The sequence below is a fragment of the Zalophus californianus genome, chromosome 13, assembly GCF_009762305.2.
Source record: "Zalophus californianus isolate mZalCal1 chromosome 13, mZalCal1.pri.v2, whole genome shotgun sequence".
In the NCBI taxonomy this organism is placed as follows: Eukaryota; Metazoa; Chordata; class Mammalia; order Carnivora; family Otariidae; genus Zalophus; species Zalophus californianus.
The window spans coordinates 87,545,176-87,558,089 of record NC_045607.1 but is presented as its reverse complement, the minus strand read 5'-3'; the positions used below and the strand labels follow the sequence as shown (position 1 = coordinate 87,558,089).

The 12,914-nt window shown below is 40.0% G+C and overlaps 1 protein-coding gene across 13 annotated transcripts in view; it reads left to right on the top strand.

Annotated features, from left to right (window-relative positions):
* Positions 1–12,914, top strand: part of RFX3 (regulatory factor X3) — a 274,696-nt gene that overhangs the window by 161,763 nt on the left and 100,019 nt on the right. For all 13 annotated transcript variants that reach the window (XM_027616062.1, XM_027616061.1, XM_035723664.1 and 10 more), the window contains one exon: positions 3,692–3,789. In XM_027616062.1, the coding sequence (XP_027471863.1) occupies positions 3,692–3,789 (98 nt within the window). The remainder of the gene's footprint in view (positions 1–3,691; positions 3,790–12,914) is intronic.

The following is a 12,914-nucleotide window of genomic DNA, read 5'->3' as shown; positions in this document are numbered from 1 at the left end:
TTTAGCTTTATTGAGAAGGCTCTAAAGTAATCTTAGTCTAGAGCTAGTGAAGGCCTTCTACTAAGGCTTAACACTTCTGATGTTTCTACAGAAATGCCCTGGATGTTCATTAAAGTCACATCACTGTATCTGGTTAGAACTTGAGTATCTCTGTGCCCCTACACGTGCAGATTAGTATTCAGCATCAGACTCAAGGGGATTTCTGTTAATATTTCTGGACCTATTTCTCTGCCTACTGCCCTCTCTGACAGTGCCTCCAAATTTCAGCTGCCTCAGTCTCCCCAATTCCAGTGTCTGTCTTGCCACTTCGGTGAGATCCCTGTGCTCTGCTTGGTTATTCCCTTGGTTATTCCCTACCTTGGAAGGGAGCTAGGGGATAACATTCTGAGTACTGGGAAAGAGAAGAATCATGTATTTATCTTCCTCTTCCTGTACGAACCTATTTCAAAGTAACCAAATAATTCATGAGAGGAATTTCTTTTTATTTATTTATTTGAGAGAGGGAGAGAGAGAGAGAGCACGAGCAGTGGGAGGGGGAGAGGGAGAGGGAGAAGCAGACTCCCCGCTGAGCAGGGAAGCCCAACGTGGGGCTCAATCCCAGGGAATAAAGCTAAAAAATAAGCTTCGAAAAGATCAAGTTGATTCACTTAATTGCCTATGCAAGACAAAGTTTGACGCTTTAAAACGAAAACAGCAAAATCCTAGAGATATAGAACAGACATATATTCCCTCAGTCTCGGAAATGCCTCTGTTTCAACCGCTGGGACCGTTCTGAGGTGACCTAGTTTGTTTCCCTACTCTTAAGAATCGCTGTCATGATGCCTTTTCTCAAACGACCAGAAACATTGTTTTTACGTATTTTGTCCAGTTTTCTACTTGTTTAGTGTGGGGAGGGCATTTCTAGTGTATTTATTTCACTGTGGCCAGAAGTGGAAGTCCTTCCACATATTGATTCATGTATTTTATGTGTTATGTATGTAACAGATGAATTCATTTTCATGTTAAAAATCCAAGAGTAATAGAAATGCTCAGAATAATAGACGCTAGTCCCCTCACCTCTCCCATCTCATTTCATGTCACTCAGTAGAGAAACCACTTTTAGGAGTTGTATGTGCATCCTTCTGTTTTCCTTTATGTACTTATATCCATTTATATATACGTGTTCACACAAATGAGAGATATACATATTTTTAAACATAAATAAAGCAGTTCTGTAAGTATTATTCTGCAACATATTTTTTCACTTGGTAACATCTTAGAGATAGAGATCTTGTTATTAAAGTACATGTCAATTTTTATTTTTCTAACATTAGCCATATATCCTAAGAATGGTTTTCCTCTAATTTATTTAACACTCTGCTCTTCAGTCATTAAGGCTTTCCCTTCTAACTGTATGCTCTTATAAACTATATTTTTTAATAATATGGTACAGCAACTTTTAAAGTGGTAAATATTTCTGTAGGAGAAATCACCAAGTTTTCAAAGAGTCTGTCTGTCTATAAATTGCCTTTCTAAACAGTTTTTACATGTTTATATTACTCCTAACTACTAGGAACCAGGCTCTTTGGAGAAATGGTTGATTCTAGATCCAGAAGAGGAAATGTAAGAGATAAGTTTAGAATATCTTATCACAACAGAAAGCAAGGGAGGTAAGAAAGATTACTGTGATGGTGTCAGAAGATACAGAATCCCCTTTGAAGGGACTGTTATTGGTCAGAGATGGGGCAGTTTACCAACCAAAAAACTGCTGGACTGAAAAACATCAAATATGTTTAACAGGCAAGAATCATAAAAATGCCAACCAAACCAAACCCCAAACCACATTGCTCACCTTGGAAGGGAGCTAGGGGATAACATTCTGAGTACTGGGAAAGAGAAGAATCATGTATTTATCTTCCTCTTCCTGTACGAACCTATTTCAAAGTAACCAAATAATTCATGAGAGGAATTTCTTTTTATTTATTTATTTGAGAGAGGGAGAGAGAGAGAGAGCACGAGCAGTGGGAGGGGGAGAGGGAGAGGGAGAAGCAGACTCCCCGCTGAGCAGGGAAGCCCAACGTGGGGCTCAATCCCAGGACCCTGAGATCATGACCTGAGCTGAAGGCAGATGCTTAACCGACTGAGCCACCCAGGTGCCCCGAGGGGAGTTTCTTTATAGCAGTCTACTAATAAATGAAGAAGGAATAACAGAATCAGACTACCAGAGTTAGAACCTTTATTAATTGAAATACAAGCCCTAGAAAAGGATTGTCAGTGGCTACTAATAATCTCAGGGAAAGCATGAAGAAGGAGCATTATGGGAAGTGGATGTGGCTGACAACACTTGACCCCACCGATTATATGTTAACACTGAAGAAGGAGAGAGAGCTAGCTGTCATATGGCAACTGATAACGGTAGCTTTTCAAAAATTGAACCTGTTCAAGGCTCTCAATCTAACTACCAGTTTATAGGACAAACAGGAGATAGAGGAACTTATTAAATGACCTCTCAGGGATGCTGTCCTCCAAGTCTAGAATTCCAGAAATTCTACAAGATAAATAGTCCAGATTCTTCAATAAGTGATAGTCAAGAAATAAAAAGGATGGGAAACTGTTAGAGAGTAAAAGAGCAAGATAGGAAATATCACCCAAATGTAATATGCAGACCGTGTTTGGATCCTGATTTGAACAAACCAACTGTAAGGACACATTGGAATAATTAGATTTTAACAGTGACTGGATTTTAGATGATATCCAGGAACTGTTAATGTTTTATATGTGATATTAGTATTGTGTTCATGTTAAAAGAGTCTTTCTCTCTTAGAAACAAAATGAAACATTTACGAGTGAAGTGATAGAATCTCTGTACTTGCTTTTAAATAATCCTGTAAGGGCTTAAAAGAGGAGAGCTGGTGGCAATTATTTATCTTGGATGATGAGTATAGGGGGTTTATTATAGTGTTTTTTTCCACATTTGAGTGTGTGAAATTTTCCATCATTTTTTATTTAAGTTTTTTAAAAAAGTCATCTCTATGCCCAACACGGGGCTCAAACTCATGACCCTGAGATCGAGTTGTGTGCTCTCCTGACCGAGCCAGCCAGGCTCCCCATGAATTTTCTTTTTTTTTTTAAAGTTCCTTCTTTTATTTTTTTTTTTAAGATTTATTTATTTATTTTGAGAGAGTGAGAATGAGAGAGAGAGAGAGAGTACATGAGAGGGGGGAGGGTCAGAGGGAGAAGCAGACTCCCTGCTGAGCAGGGAGCCCGAGGCGGGACTCGATCCTGGGACTCCAGGATCATGACCTGAGCTGAAGGCAGTCGCTTAACCAACTGAGCCACCCAGGCGCCCGCCCCATGTATTTTTTTTTTTTTTTTCCCATGTATTTCTTAAATTGTAAAATAAACTTAGCTGTAACAGACCAGGTGAGGAGAGTTTCATAAATCATCAGAATAAGTGAGGAGCTTTCCGGAGTTTCACCCTAAATATTTGGAGTATGTCTATACCTACACATCTGCAGAAAAGGTATCCGCAAACGGTAGAGAATTTATTCAGCGTGCTTGCTACGGTTGATCTGGACCCCCCACGTGCTTATCTTGAAATTAGCACGAGTCTCACAATTTTCAACACCCTAGAGAAATCTTTGCGGCAAAGCTAACGCTGTGTATTCGGTCAGATCGGCTTCTCATGGCGATCCTAATATTTGTTTTTCAGGTCCAGCAGGTTCAGACTGTGCAGCAGGTCCAGCATGTCTACCCAGCTCAGGTGCAGTATGTGGAAGGAAGTGATACTGTCTATACCAACGGAGCGATGTAAGTTGATGTGCCGTGGTGGTTTTCATTCTCCCGCGTAGTCAGAGAAAAATAATGGACTCGCCGGCACATCCCACTATTCCCAAATTGTTTCCTTGTTTTCATGGTAATTTTTTTTTTTTTTTTTTAACCAGATCAGAGTTACTGGAATGAGCCTCCTGTGTAGAGATTTGTCTAGGTTTGTGAGGAATGTGAGCTGATTTTCTTCTCAACCTCAATGGATTATTTTAAATTATGAAAACTGTTATGCCTTTTAATGGTTTTCACTAGGTGGAGAAAAATGTATACCCCTCGTTGGTGATTTCTGTGTCTTACTGATACCTTATAAACCCTGTGCTTTTTGTTTTTATAAATAAGGTGAATTTGTGCGTGTGTGTGTTTGTCTGTAAACTAATACCAAACTAGTACATTTGTTTCTTTTGGCATTTATTAAATGAAGTACTTAGTCTCCATAAGAGTACCTGATCCTTCAATCTTATTTTCCTGTCTGAACTTGCCCCCCACCCCCACCCCGCCACGTAACTTATCACCTTTGCAGGAACAATAATGTAAATTTGTAAGTTTATACTAATTGTTTTTTTCAGCCACTTTGGAGTGAGATTCAGGATATTATAAGAGACTAGGAACTATTACAGGTCACCAGGATTGTTTTCATTTAACCACTTGAGGTTTTGTTTGCAATCTGTTGGATCTTTGGGCTTACCTGAAATAAATTCAAATTCTCTCATCCTGCCCACCTCCCTTCAACATTGGTGTGCCCCCCAGGTCGATAACCTCTGCTTGCTTTTTCCTTACTGCACCTTCTCTTTCCTTGGGTGGTTTCATCGAGTCCCATGATCTCAACCTGTAACCTCCAGGAGGGCAGGAATTTTTGTCTCTTGCAATAAATCTAACACCACAAGAGTGCATGACACATAGTCAAAGTTCAGTTATTGTTACCTATTGTTATTATAACTAAATACCTTAGAATCCTACTTTAACTCTGCTTAAATTTTATTAACATGATTAAGATACTTAAGTATTTCGAGCTTTTTATGATTCTTTCCTGGGAAGTGGGAGGATGATGATCTCACATTTGAGGAAATATCTTTTCAGCAACTAACACGGGGCCTGGAAGACAGTAGCTGATACCACACTGGAAGCTCTTCCCTGATCTTGACTCTTCTCTCTTTCCTCATTGCTTTTGGTCACTGAATCTATCCACATTCCCACCGCCTTAAAACCTCCTTTACCTATAAAATACAATTCACCGCTCTACCTTGACATTCACCCCATTCCTTCTTCCAGCTTCATTTTCCACCTGTTCTAGAAACAATGAACTTTGTGCAGATTTCCCCAAATACTACCCTTTCGTGCCTATTTTTGGGCATGTGGTTTCCTCTGCTTTCTGTCCTGTCTTTCCAGTTCCCTATACCGAGCCTCGTATGATCTTTATAAACTTCTTCCTCATTCCCCGCCCCCCCGCCCCTTGTGACGTGGACCCTGGCTCTCCACTGCAGTTAATTTATCAGACAGCACTGAACCCTGACTTTAACTTCCAGCACAGTGCTATGAATGCTTACTCATGTTTCTCGAACTAGGGAGAATTCTCTCTGAACGGAAAATGTCATTTTGTTGTTTTATTTACAGTTAGTTAGGAGATTGGCACATAATGTAGGGTCAGTGAATTTCTGTCGCTCTAGTGAATCCATAACTCTTTACGTATGTTCGACATTCTCTGAATGTTTTTTTTTTTACCTGTTTATTGTGTGGGACCGGGGCCTCCTGGAGTGAGCTTTTAGAATCTCTGCCATGAACCCACACTACGGTTGCCATTTACACCAGAAAAATAGATACACCTGCCACTTGGACTTGCATTCTATCAGGGAAAATATAATGGGTTTCTAGATGCTGCTAGAGATCACTCAGTTATATTGTCATTTCATCCTTGTCTGTGTCACAAGAGCCCCAGAGTAAAGGCATTATATACTCTGCCTTTGCTCAAGCATGTGCCATCTCCTACCTGGTTTGTTCTTCTAGTTTAAAGGCATCCTAGACAATGCCTGGACAAGCCAGCCCCCTGCAGCAGAGGGCTGAGTTACCACTCTACTGTCTATTCCTGTAGCATTTTATCTTACATGTATTACAGCATTCTGTCAGCAGAGCATCCCAGAAAATCTGACAAATACAAGTTTGAACAAACTAGGGCTTTTATTTTTGTCAGGTCATAAGAAGTCCAGAGGTAGCATATTGTGCAAATCACTAGCACTCCATATGCAAATATATAGTCAAATATATAGTGCAAATATAAAGTCAGCCTTACCGGAGAAGATCTTATAAGCTGACATATAGCAGAGGGAGCATAACTGGACGGGCTACACCATGGAAATTGCTCCAGTAGACAACATCTGGCCTCACAGAGTGCTGCATATTTCTCGGGAGCAGGGGCAGTGAGCATTAGTTGGCTCTGTAGTAGGGAAAAGTGGCTTTCTTAGAAAGGGAGGAGTGGGTGCCTCTCAAGCTCAGTTCCATCAGCCTCTCCTTCCATCAGGATTAATCAGATGTGTTGAGCCAGCTTGGAGCTAAACTACTAAAAGATGATAGGAAATGAGCTCTAGAAACATCCAGAACGGTGCTTCCTTTTAGTCTCTTGCTGACATTGGTTTTGCAGCTCAGGGATATTAGGGCCAAGATTTTCTGATAGGTTTGTAGGATGTCTGCTTCAGTTGCGACCATCGTATCAACATTCCGGACAGGATGAAGAGCATATGTGTATACCTGCAGATATGTGTACACATATGTGTATATGGGGCCACGCACATGCACACAGAGGCTTTCCCAGAAAGCCCCAGCTCCCTTTTGCTTCTCTCTCTTGGCTTTAACCACGTCACAAGGCAGTGGTTAGCTGCAGGGCACCTGGGAACACTGGTCTATAGCTTTCGTGTGTATGATGGGAAGCAGCAGAGGACAAAGGGATTGGAACGGGTGTCGAGACGGTGTGTATCGTCGTGCTTCATCACTGGGCCAGGGTCGGGCGGAGAGATGACTATTGTATGACTTTGTCAAAGATGTACAGCCTGCTTCACTTCTGTTCATCTATGAAATGGAGGTGGTTAGCTTTTCAGAAGTGCTTTCTGTAGCATCTTATAAATAGTGAACAGTCAACTTTAGCTATTTCTGAAAAATCAAGTACTATAGTTATTCTTTTTTTTTTTATTTCTGGCTCCTATTTAGGACTCTGAATTCTGCCTATTGCCTCGTGCCTAAACTCCACCACGGCCCTTAGGGTCTTCCACACCATAGGTAAATATGAGATCAGTGAACTCGTTCATTTGCAAAATGTTAGAAAAACAACATCGCCAAAGTTGACGCTTTAAAATGAGAAAGCCCATTTAAGTACAGAGATGATTCCAAGTAAATATCTCACGTCAACATGTATTTGCTATGGCTCACAGTCTCCTTGTGTTAGATCATGACTAATGAGTTCTAGGTCGTGAGTTCATTTGCCACAAAGTCCAATTAGCTTTGATCCGGTCTGTGTGGGCCCAGATTGTATCCGCATCTCCAGCCGCTGGGGCCACACGCACGCGGAGGGAAGATGCATCTTTAAAAACCTTTCATTAAAATTTCCATTCCAGTGCAATTTTTGACCAAAGATCCTGTAACAGCACTTTCATATTTACTAAAGAAACATTGTCTTGTCGTGAATTATCCTCAAAATTGTAGTAGCTAGAGGACTATGAATATTTATTCTCAAATATAACACACTTTTTTTTTTTTTCTCAGCTTAAGCTATTTTGATCTTTCTGTGATTTTGGAAAGCTGTTATTTGACTCTGTGCAATGTTCGTCTCTCAGGTTGACTTGAGAGTTTCTCTATTCCCTCTTTTTATTTGATGCACGTCCATGTGTGTTGGGAAAGAGTCCCCCTTTTTCTTCCGTTCTGCCATGCTGAATTCATAGCTAGCTAGTGTTTGATCCCTGACCTGGGTCTCAGTGAGATCCCTACTTCTGTGCGATCATCAAGCCGTTTTTGCTAATGACACTCCCAGAACACAGGCATGCCAGTCTTTATCATGAACCTTCGAGCACCCAGCATCTAGCCTTAGACCTGCACACGCCTAGTAAGTGCCAGTGTGCGGATGCTCCTGTCCCCGGTGTGCCCGTGCCGTGTGGCCAGGATGCACAGGGTCTCCCTCAAGAGGCGGTGATAGCCCTCCCAGAGATGCGTCATCACTTGTGAATATGTGTGATCATTATAATTCGATGATACCAGAGTGTTTCCTTGGTTGTCATCGCGAGGACAGACGACTACTGCAGCCTCCCGGGCTGGGCAGTGTGAGTTAGTGAGCAAGCTTGTGTCGTAGCCTCACAGGCTAAGACGACTTTATGGTGCTGGGTGTTCAAGAACAGCTTTCTGCTAAAGGAAGAAGGTAACAGAATCGGCCGTTCCTTCCAGTAGTTTTCCCACGAATATTTTTTCAAAGTCTGGATCATAGTGTTGTCTTTTTCTACAGATTCTTAGAATTTCTGATCGCTGGTAATGTAGAATGCTGTAATTAAGCCAGCTGGGAAGCATTACACACCATGTAGACACAGCCCAGTGCAATTGATACTTCTTGATGTAGCTCAAAACTCCATTTTCTTTAATAGAATGTTTTTTTTTTTCCTTTCCCTACCCATTTTTTGACTCATTCTTCCCCCGCCTCCCATAATCAGTCCTCCATCATGTCAGTCAAAATGGAAATAAAGACATCCTACTCTATCATGGCCAAGTTAAGAAATCTTTTTTTTTTTAAATGATTTTAATTTTAAAGGACTGTCATGTATCAACCACTCTTTGAAGCTCGTCTCCTGTTCAGAGACGATCGATATTTTGAAATGCCAGTGTGCTGACTGCATGCGTATCTGTTGCAGTAAGACTGGCCTGGTTGGAGGCCTTCTCACAATCTTCCAGTTTAGCTTATAGATTTCTCATCAACCCTGATAGAGAATTTTATAAAGTATGTTTCACAGAATGTTAGTTTCATAAAAGTATTCTGTGGTTATCTAAGCAGGAAAACACTGTGCCCAAGGCCCTTCTAAATTTCTTTTAGTCTTCTGAAGGCTCTGAGAAGTCCCCCAGAGAAGAAATGCAGTGTGTTAAAAAGTGAACCTCAGAATTCTTTTACCTTGAATAATATGGAGTCCTATCACATGGTGTACTTTGGGAGGTGGTACGCTATTAATATCTGGACATTGAACAGATTTATTAAAAATCCACAAGCATGCATAGAGGACTCACACTTTATTTTTTTAAGATTTTATTTATTATTTTAATTTTTATTGTTATGTTAATCACCATACAGCATTAGTTTTTGATGTAGTGTTCCATGCTTCATTGTTTGTGTATAACACCCAGTGCTCCATGCAGAACGTGCCCTCTTCAATACCCATCACCAGGTTAACCCATCCCCCCACCCCCCTCCCCTCTAGAACCCTCAGTTTGTTAGAGTCCATTGTCTCTCATGGTTCGTCTCCCCATCCGATTTCCCCCCCTTCGTTCTTCCCCTCCTGCTATCTTCTTCTTCTTCTTCTTCTTCTTTTTTTTTTTTTAACATATATTGTATTACTTGTGTCAGAGGTACGGATCTGTGATTCAGCAGTCTTGCACACTTCACAGCGCTCACCATAGCACATACCCTCCCCAATGTCCATCACCCAGCCACCCCATCCCTCCCACCCCCCCACCACTCCAGCAACCCTCAGTTTGTTTCCTGAGATGAAGAGTAGATCTTATGGTTTGTCTCCCTCTCTGGTTTCATCTTGTTTCATTTTTCCCTCCCTTCCTCTATGATCTTCTGTCTTGTTTCTCAAATTCCTCATATCAGTGAGATCATATGATAATTGTCTTTCTCTGACTTATTTTGCTTAGCATAATACCCTCTAGCTCCAGTCTCTTCAATAAATGGTATTGAGAAAAACTAGATCTTCACATGCAAAAAAAAAAAAAAAAAAACAATGAAATCGGACCACTATGTTACAGCACTCACAAATTGAAATAAATTACAGACTTAAGTATAAGATCCAAAACTATAAAACTGCTAAAAGAAAACACAGGGTATACGCTCCTTGACATCAGTCTTGGAAATGATGTTTTAGATATGACACCAAAAGCACAGGCAACAGAGGCAAAAATAAACAAGTGAACTCATCGAATGAAAAGGCGAAGGAAACCATCAGCAAAATGAAAAGGCCACCTACCAAATGGGAGAAAATATTTGTATGCCATGTATCTGGAAGGGGTTGATATCTAAAATATATAAGGGACCAACACTACTTTTTATTTGCAAAAAAAGCAAATAATCCAATTAAAGAAAGGGCTAAGGACCTGAATAGATATTTTTTTTCAAATACATACAAATGGCCCACAGGTACATGAAAAAATTCTCAGCATCGTTAATCATCGGGGAAATGCTGTTATCAAAAAGACAAGAAATAACGTGTTGATGAGGATATGGAGAAAAAGGAACCCTTGTGTGCTGTTGGTGAGAACATAAATTGGTACAGCCATTACGGAAAACAGTATGTAATTTCCTCAAAAAAATTAAAAATAGAACTACCATTCGATCTAGCTCAGTTCTTCTTATTTATAAATTTAAACCAGGGACTGTGGATGAAAATCTTGTATGCTCCATTTCTGCCAACATTGATTTAAGTCCGTATGAACTTCCCTGACTTACGTTGTCAGGACAAATGACCTGTCTATGTCCCTCTTATGTGTACCTTACTGGTGTGCTTAAAAACCATTCTAACAATGAACATTTTGGTAATCCTCTCAGGGATAGCTGCAACAGAGTATAAAACTCCTTTATAATAGCAGACTTTAGACTTTTTAAAACACTCAGACTAAAAGAACTAATAGTTGTGAGATTGTACTTTTTTCCTTCATACCTGTGAACTCTGGTTGCACATTTTTAATATCTTCCAGTACTGTGTTTCTCAGAGTTTCGCAGACCAGCAGCACTGACATTATCTGAGAACTTTTTAGAAACACCAACCTGGTTCAGAAATTTTGGGCGTGGGGTCCAGCCATTGGTGTTTCAACAAGCCCTCCCAGTGATTCTTATGAATGCTGAAGTGTGAGAATCACATTTCTTTATTAGAAATAAAGAATTTAAATACAAAGTATAAATGTCCAGTTATCTTGATGTAATGATAATAGGATGATAAAAAGTTACAGTTCCAATACTTTGGACATTATCAACATGTATAGTAATGAAAATACTACATATGAATGAGAAATCCCAATTAGTCGTTGCAAGAATTCTTATTGACTTTTACCATTCACTCTTGCATTTCCTCCTTGTTGTTTTGGCAACAATTCAATAGATGCTTTTAGTTTTTACTTATTGGTATAGCAGTTGAAATGAGTAGAAATAAGTCTGTCTTCTGAATTTAAATCAAGCCAAGGGTTTTATTCGTGATATTGGGTAGTATTTCTTTATATTCAGTCTATTTTTTATTCTTAGGTAATAATAGGAGGTTAAATGTCATGTCACTCGAATTCCCTTCTGAATTACTATTTTCCCTTTGATGTGTTTCACAAAATGGACATGTCCCCACTCCATTGCATCTTCTGGCTTCAGTCTGACTGGGAGCATTCGAGAGAAGATCTGTTTCAAAACTCAAATAAGTCATGCATGCCGGCTAGCCAGAGATTATATCCCGTATGAACACAATTTATTGAAGATTCCAAATAATGTAGCTACTTCTGTGCAGGGCTTTTGTGATGCACATAAAAACTTCATAGTGGAAAACTGTTTAAGGCAGGGTTCTTGATTTCAAGCAAAGAAAGCAACTCTGGCATATGTAAGCAGAACACAGGATGTATCTAAAGGTATTTGTGACTCAGAGAATTTCAGGGGAGTCTGGAGAATGCAGCTGAACAAGGGTGGGCATGAGTGATGTTAGGCAGCGACCAGACTGTAGACAAAACCACATCACAGAAGAAGTCCAATGAGGACACCACAAATCATGATCTCAAATCATGCACCTGTGTCACCACTAGATTCTGATCGTGGCTGCATAAGCGGGATAACACTTCCCAACCTGTGTGATTCCCCTAATGCCAATAAATGAGACAGTATATCCCCCATCTTTAAAAATAATTCCGCCTAGTTCCCAAATTCTCCAGGTTCCGTCTTGTGCTCTCAGATTTTTGGAAAATATTTAAGAAGACATTCTGGCTACACTTATTTACCTATTTCTTCGATCTGGTTCGATAAAATGAATATTGCTGTCAGGACAGTAAAACACTTTTCAGTAAGATCACCTCCTATCCTATCTCATGGACATGTTCCAGAATCATCTCACATGACCCGTCTGCAGCATTGGGCCCTCCCTTCCTCATGGTTTCCAGTTCCCTCTCTGGCCTCAGGATTTTGTTCTGGTTATTTCTCTAGTAGGGACATTCCCCTACCCACGCCTCCTTGCTCCTACCCCAGCTTAAAACAAAATTCAAAGTTCTCGCCATAGTTCATAACAGTGTCTTTCAAACTTTGTGAACTACCATCCACAGTGACGAGGTTAGATGTACATTTTATACTCAGGCGAATACACACATACACCCATAAGCCTATGCACACCCACGCGAGCACACACACACATCATGTATTTAAATGATAGAAGTAAATGTTTCTCAAAATCATGCTTATCCTTCCAAGGTGTAATATGCTTGAATGTTGGCTGGCCTAGGCTAGTCTCTTTTTTTAATAGTTGTTGTGACCTATTAAAATTGTGAATGTGACCCACAGTTTAAAAAAAATATATTTACATAGTTTGGATGTTTAATTTTTACCTACTTTTTCAACCCCATTTCTCTCTAATATCCTCATTCATTATATCCAGCCATTCTAGACTTGTGATTTCTTCCTCAATATCAGGATCTTTCTTGTGTTGTAGCTTTTCACACACAGTGCTCTCTTCCTGATATGTTTTTCTTTCTGCTTTCCACAGGGCTGACTCCTTTTCATCTTGTAGTTTTAAACTAAATCTCCCCTTTGGGGTAACATTACGTGACTCCTCTAATAACCCCCCCTTCCCCTTTTTTGCTTTCATATTTGATTTTTCTTCCATAGACTTAAGAAAATTTCTAATTATCATATT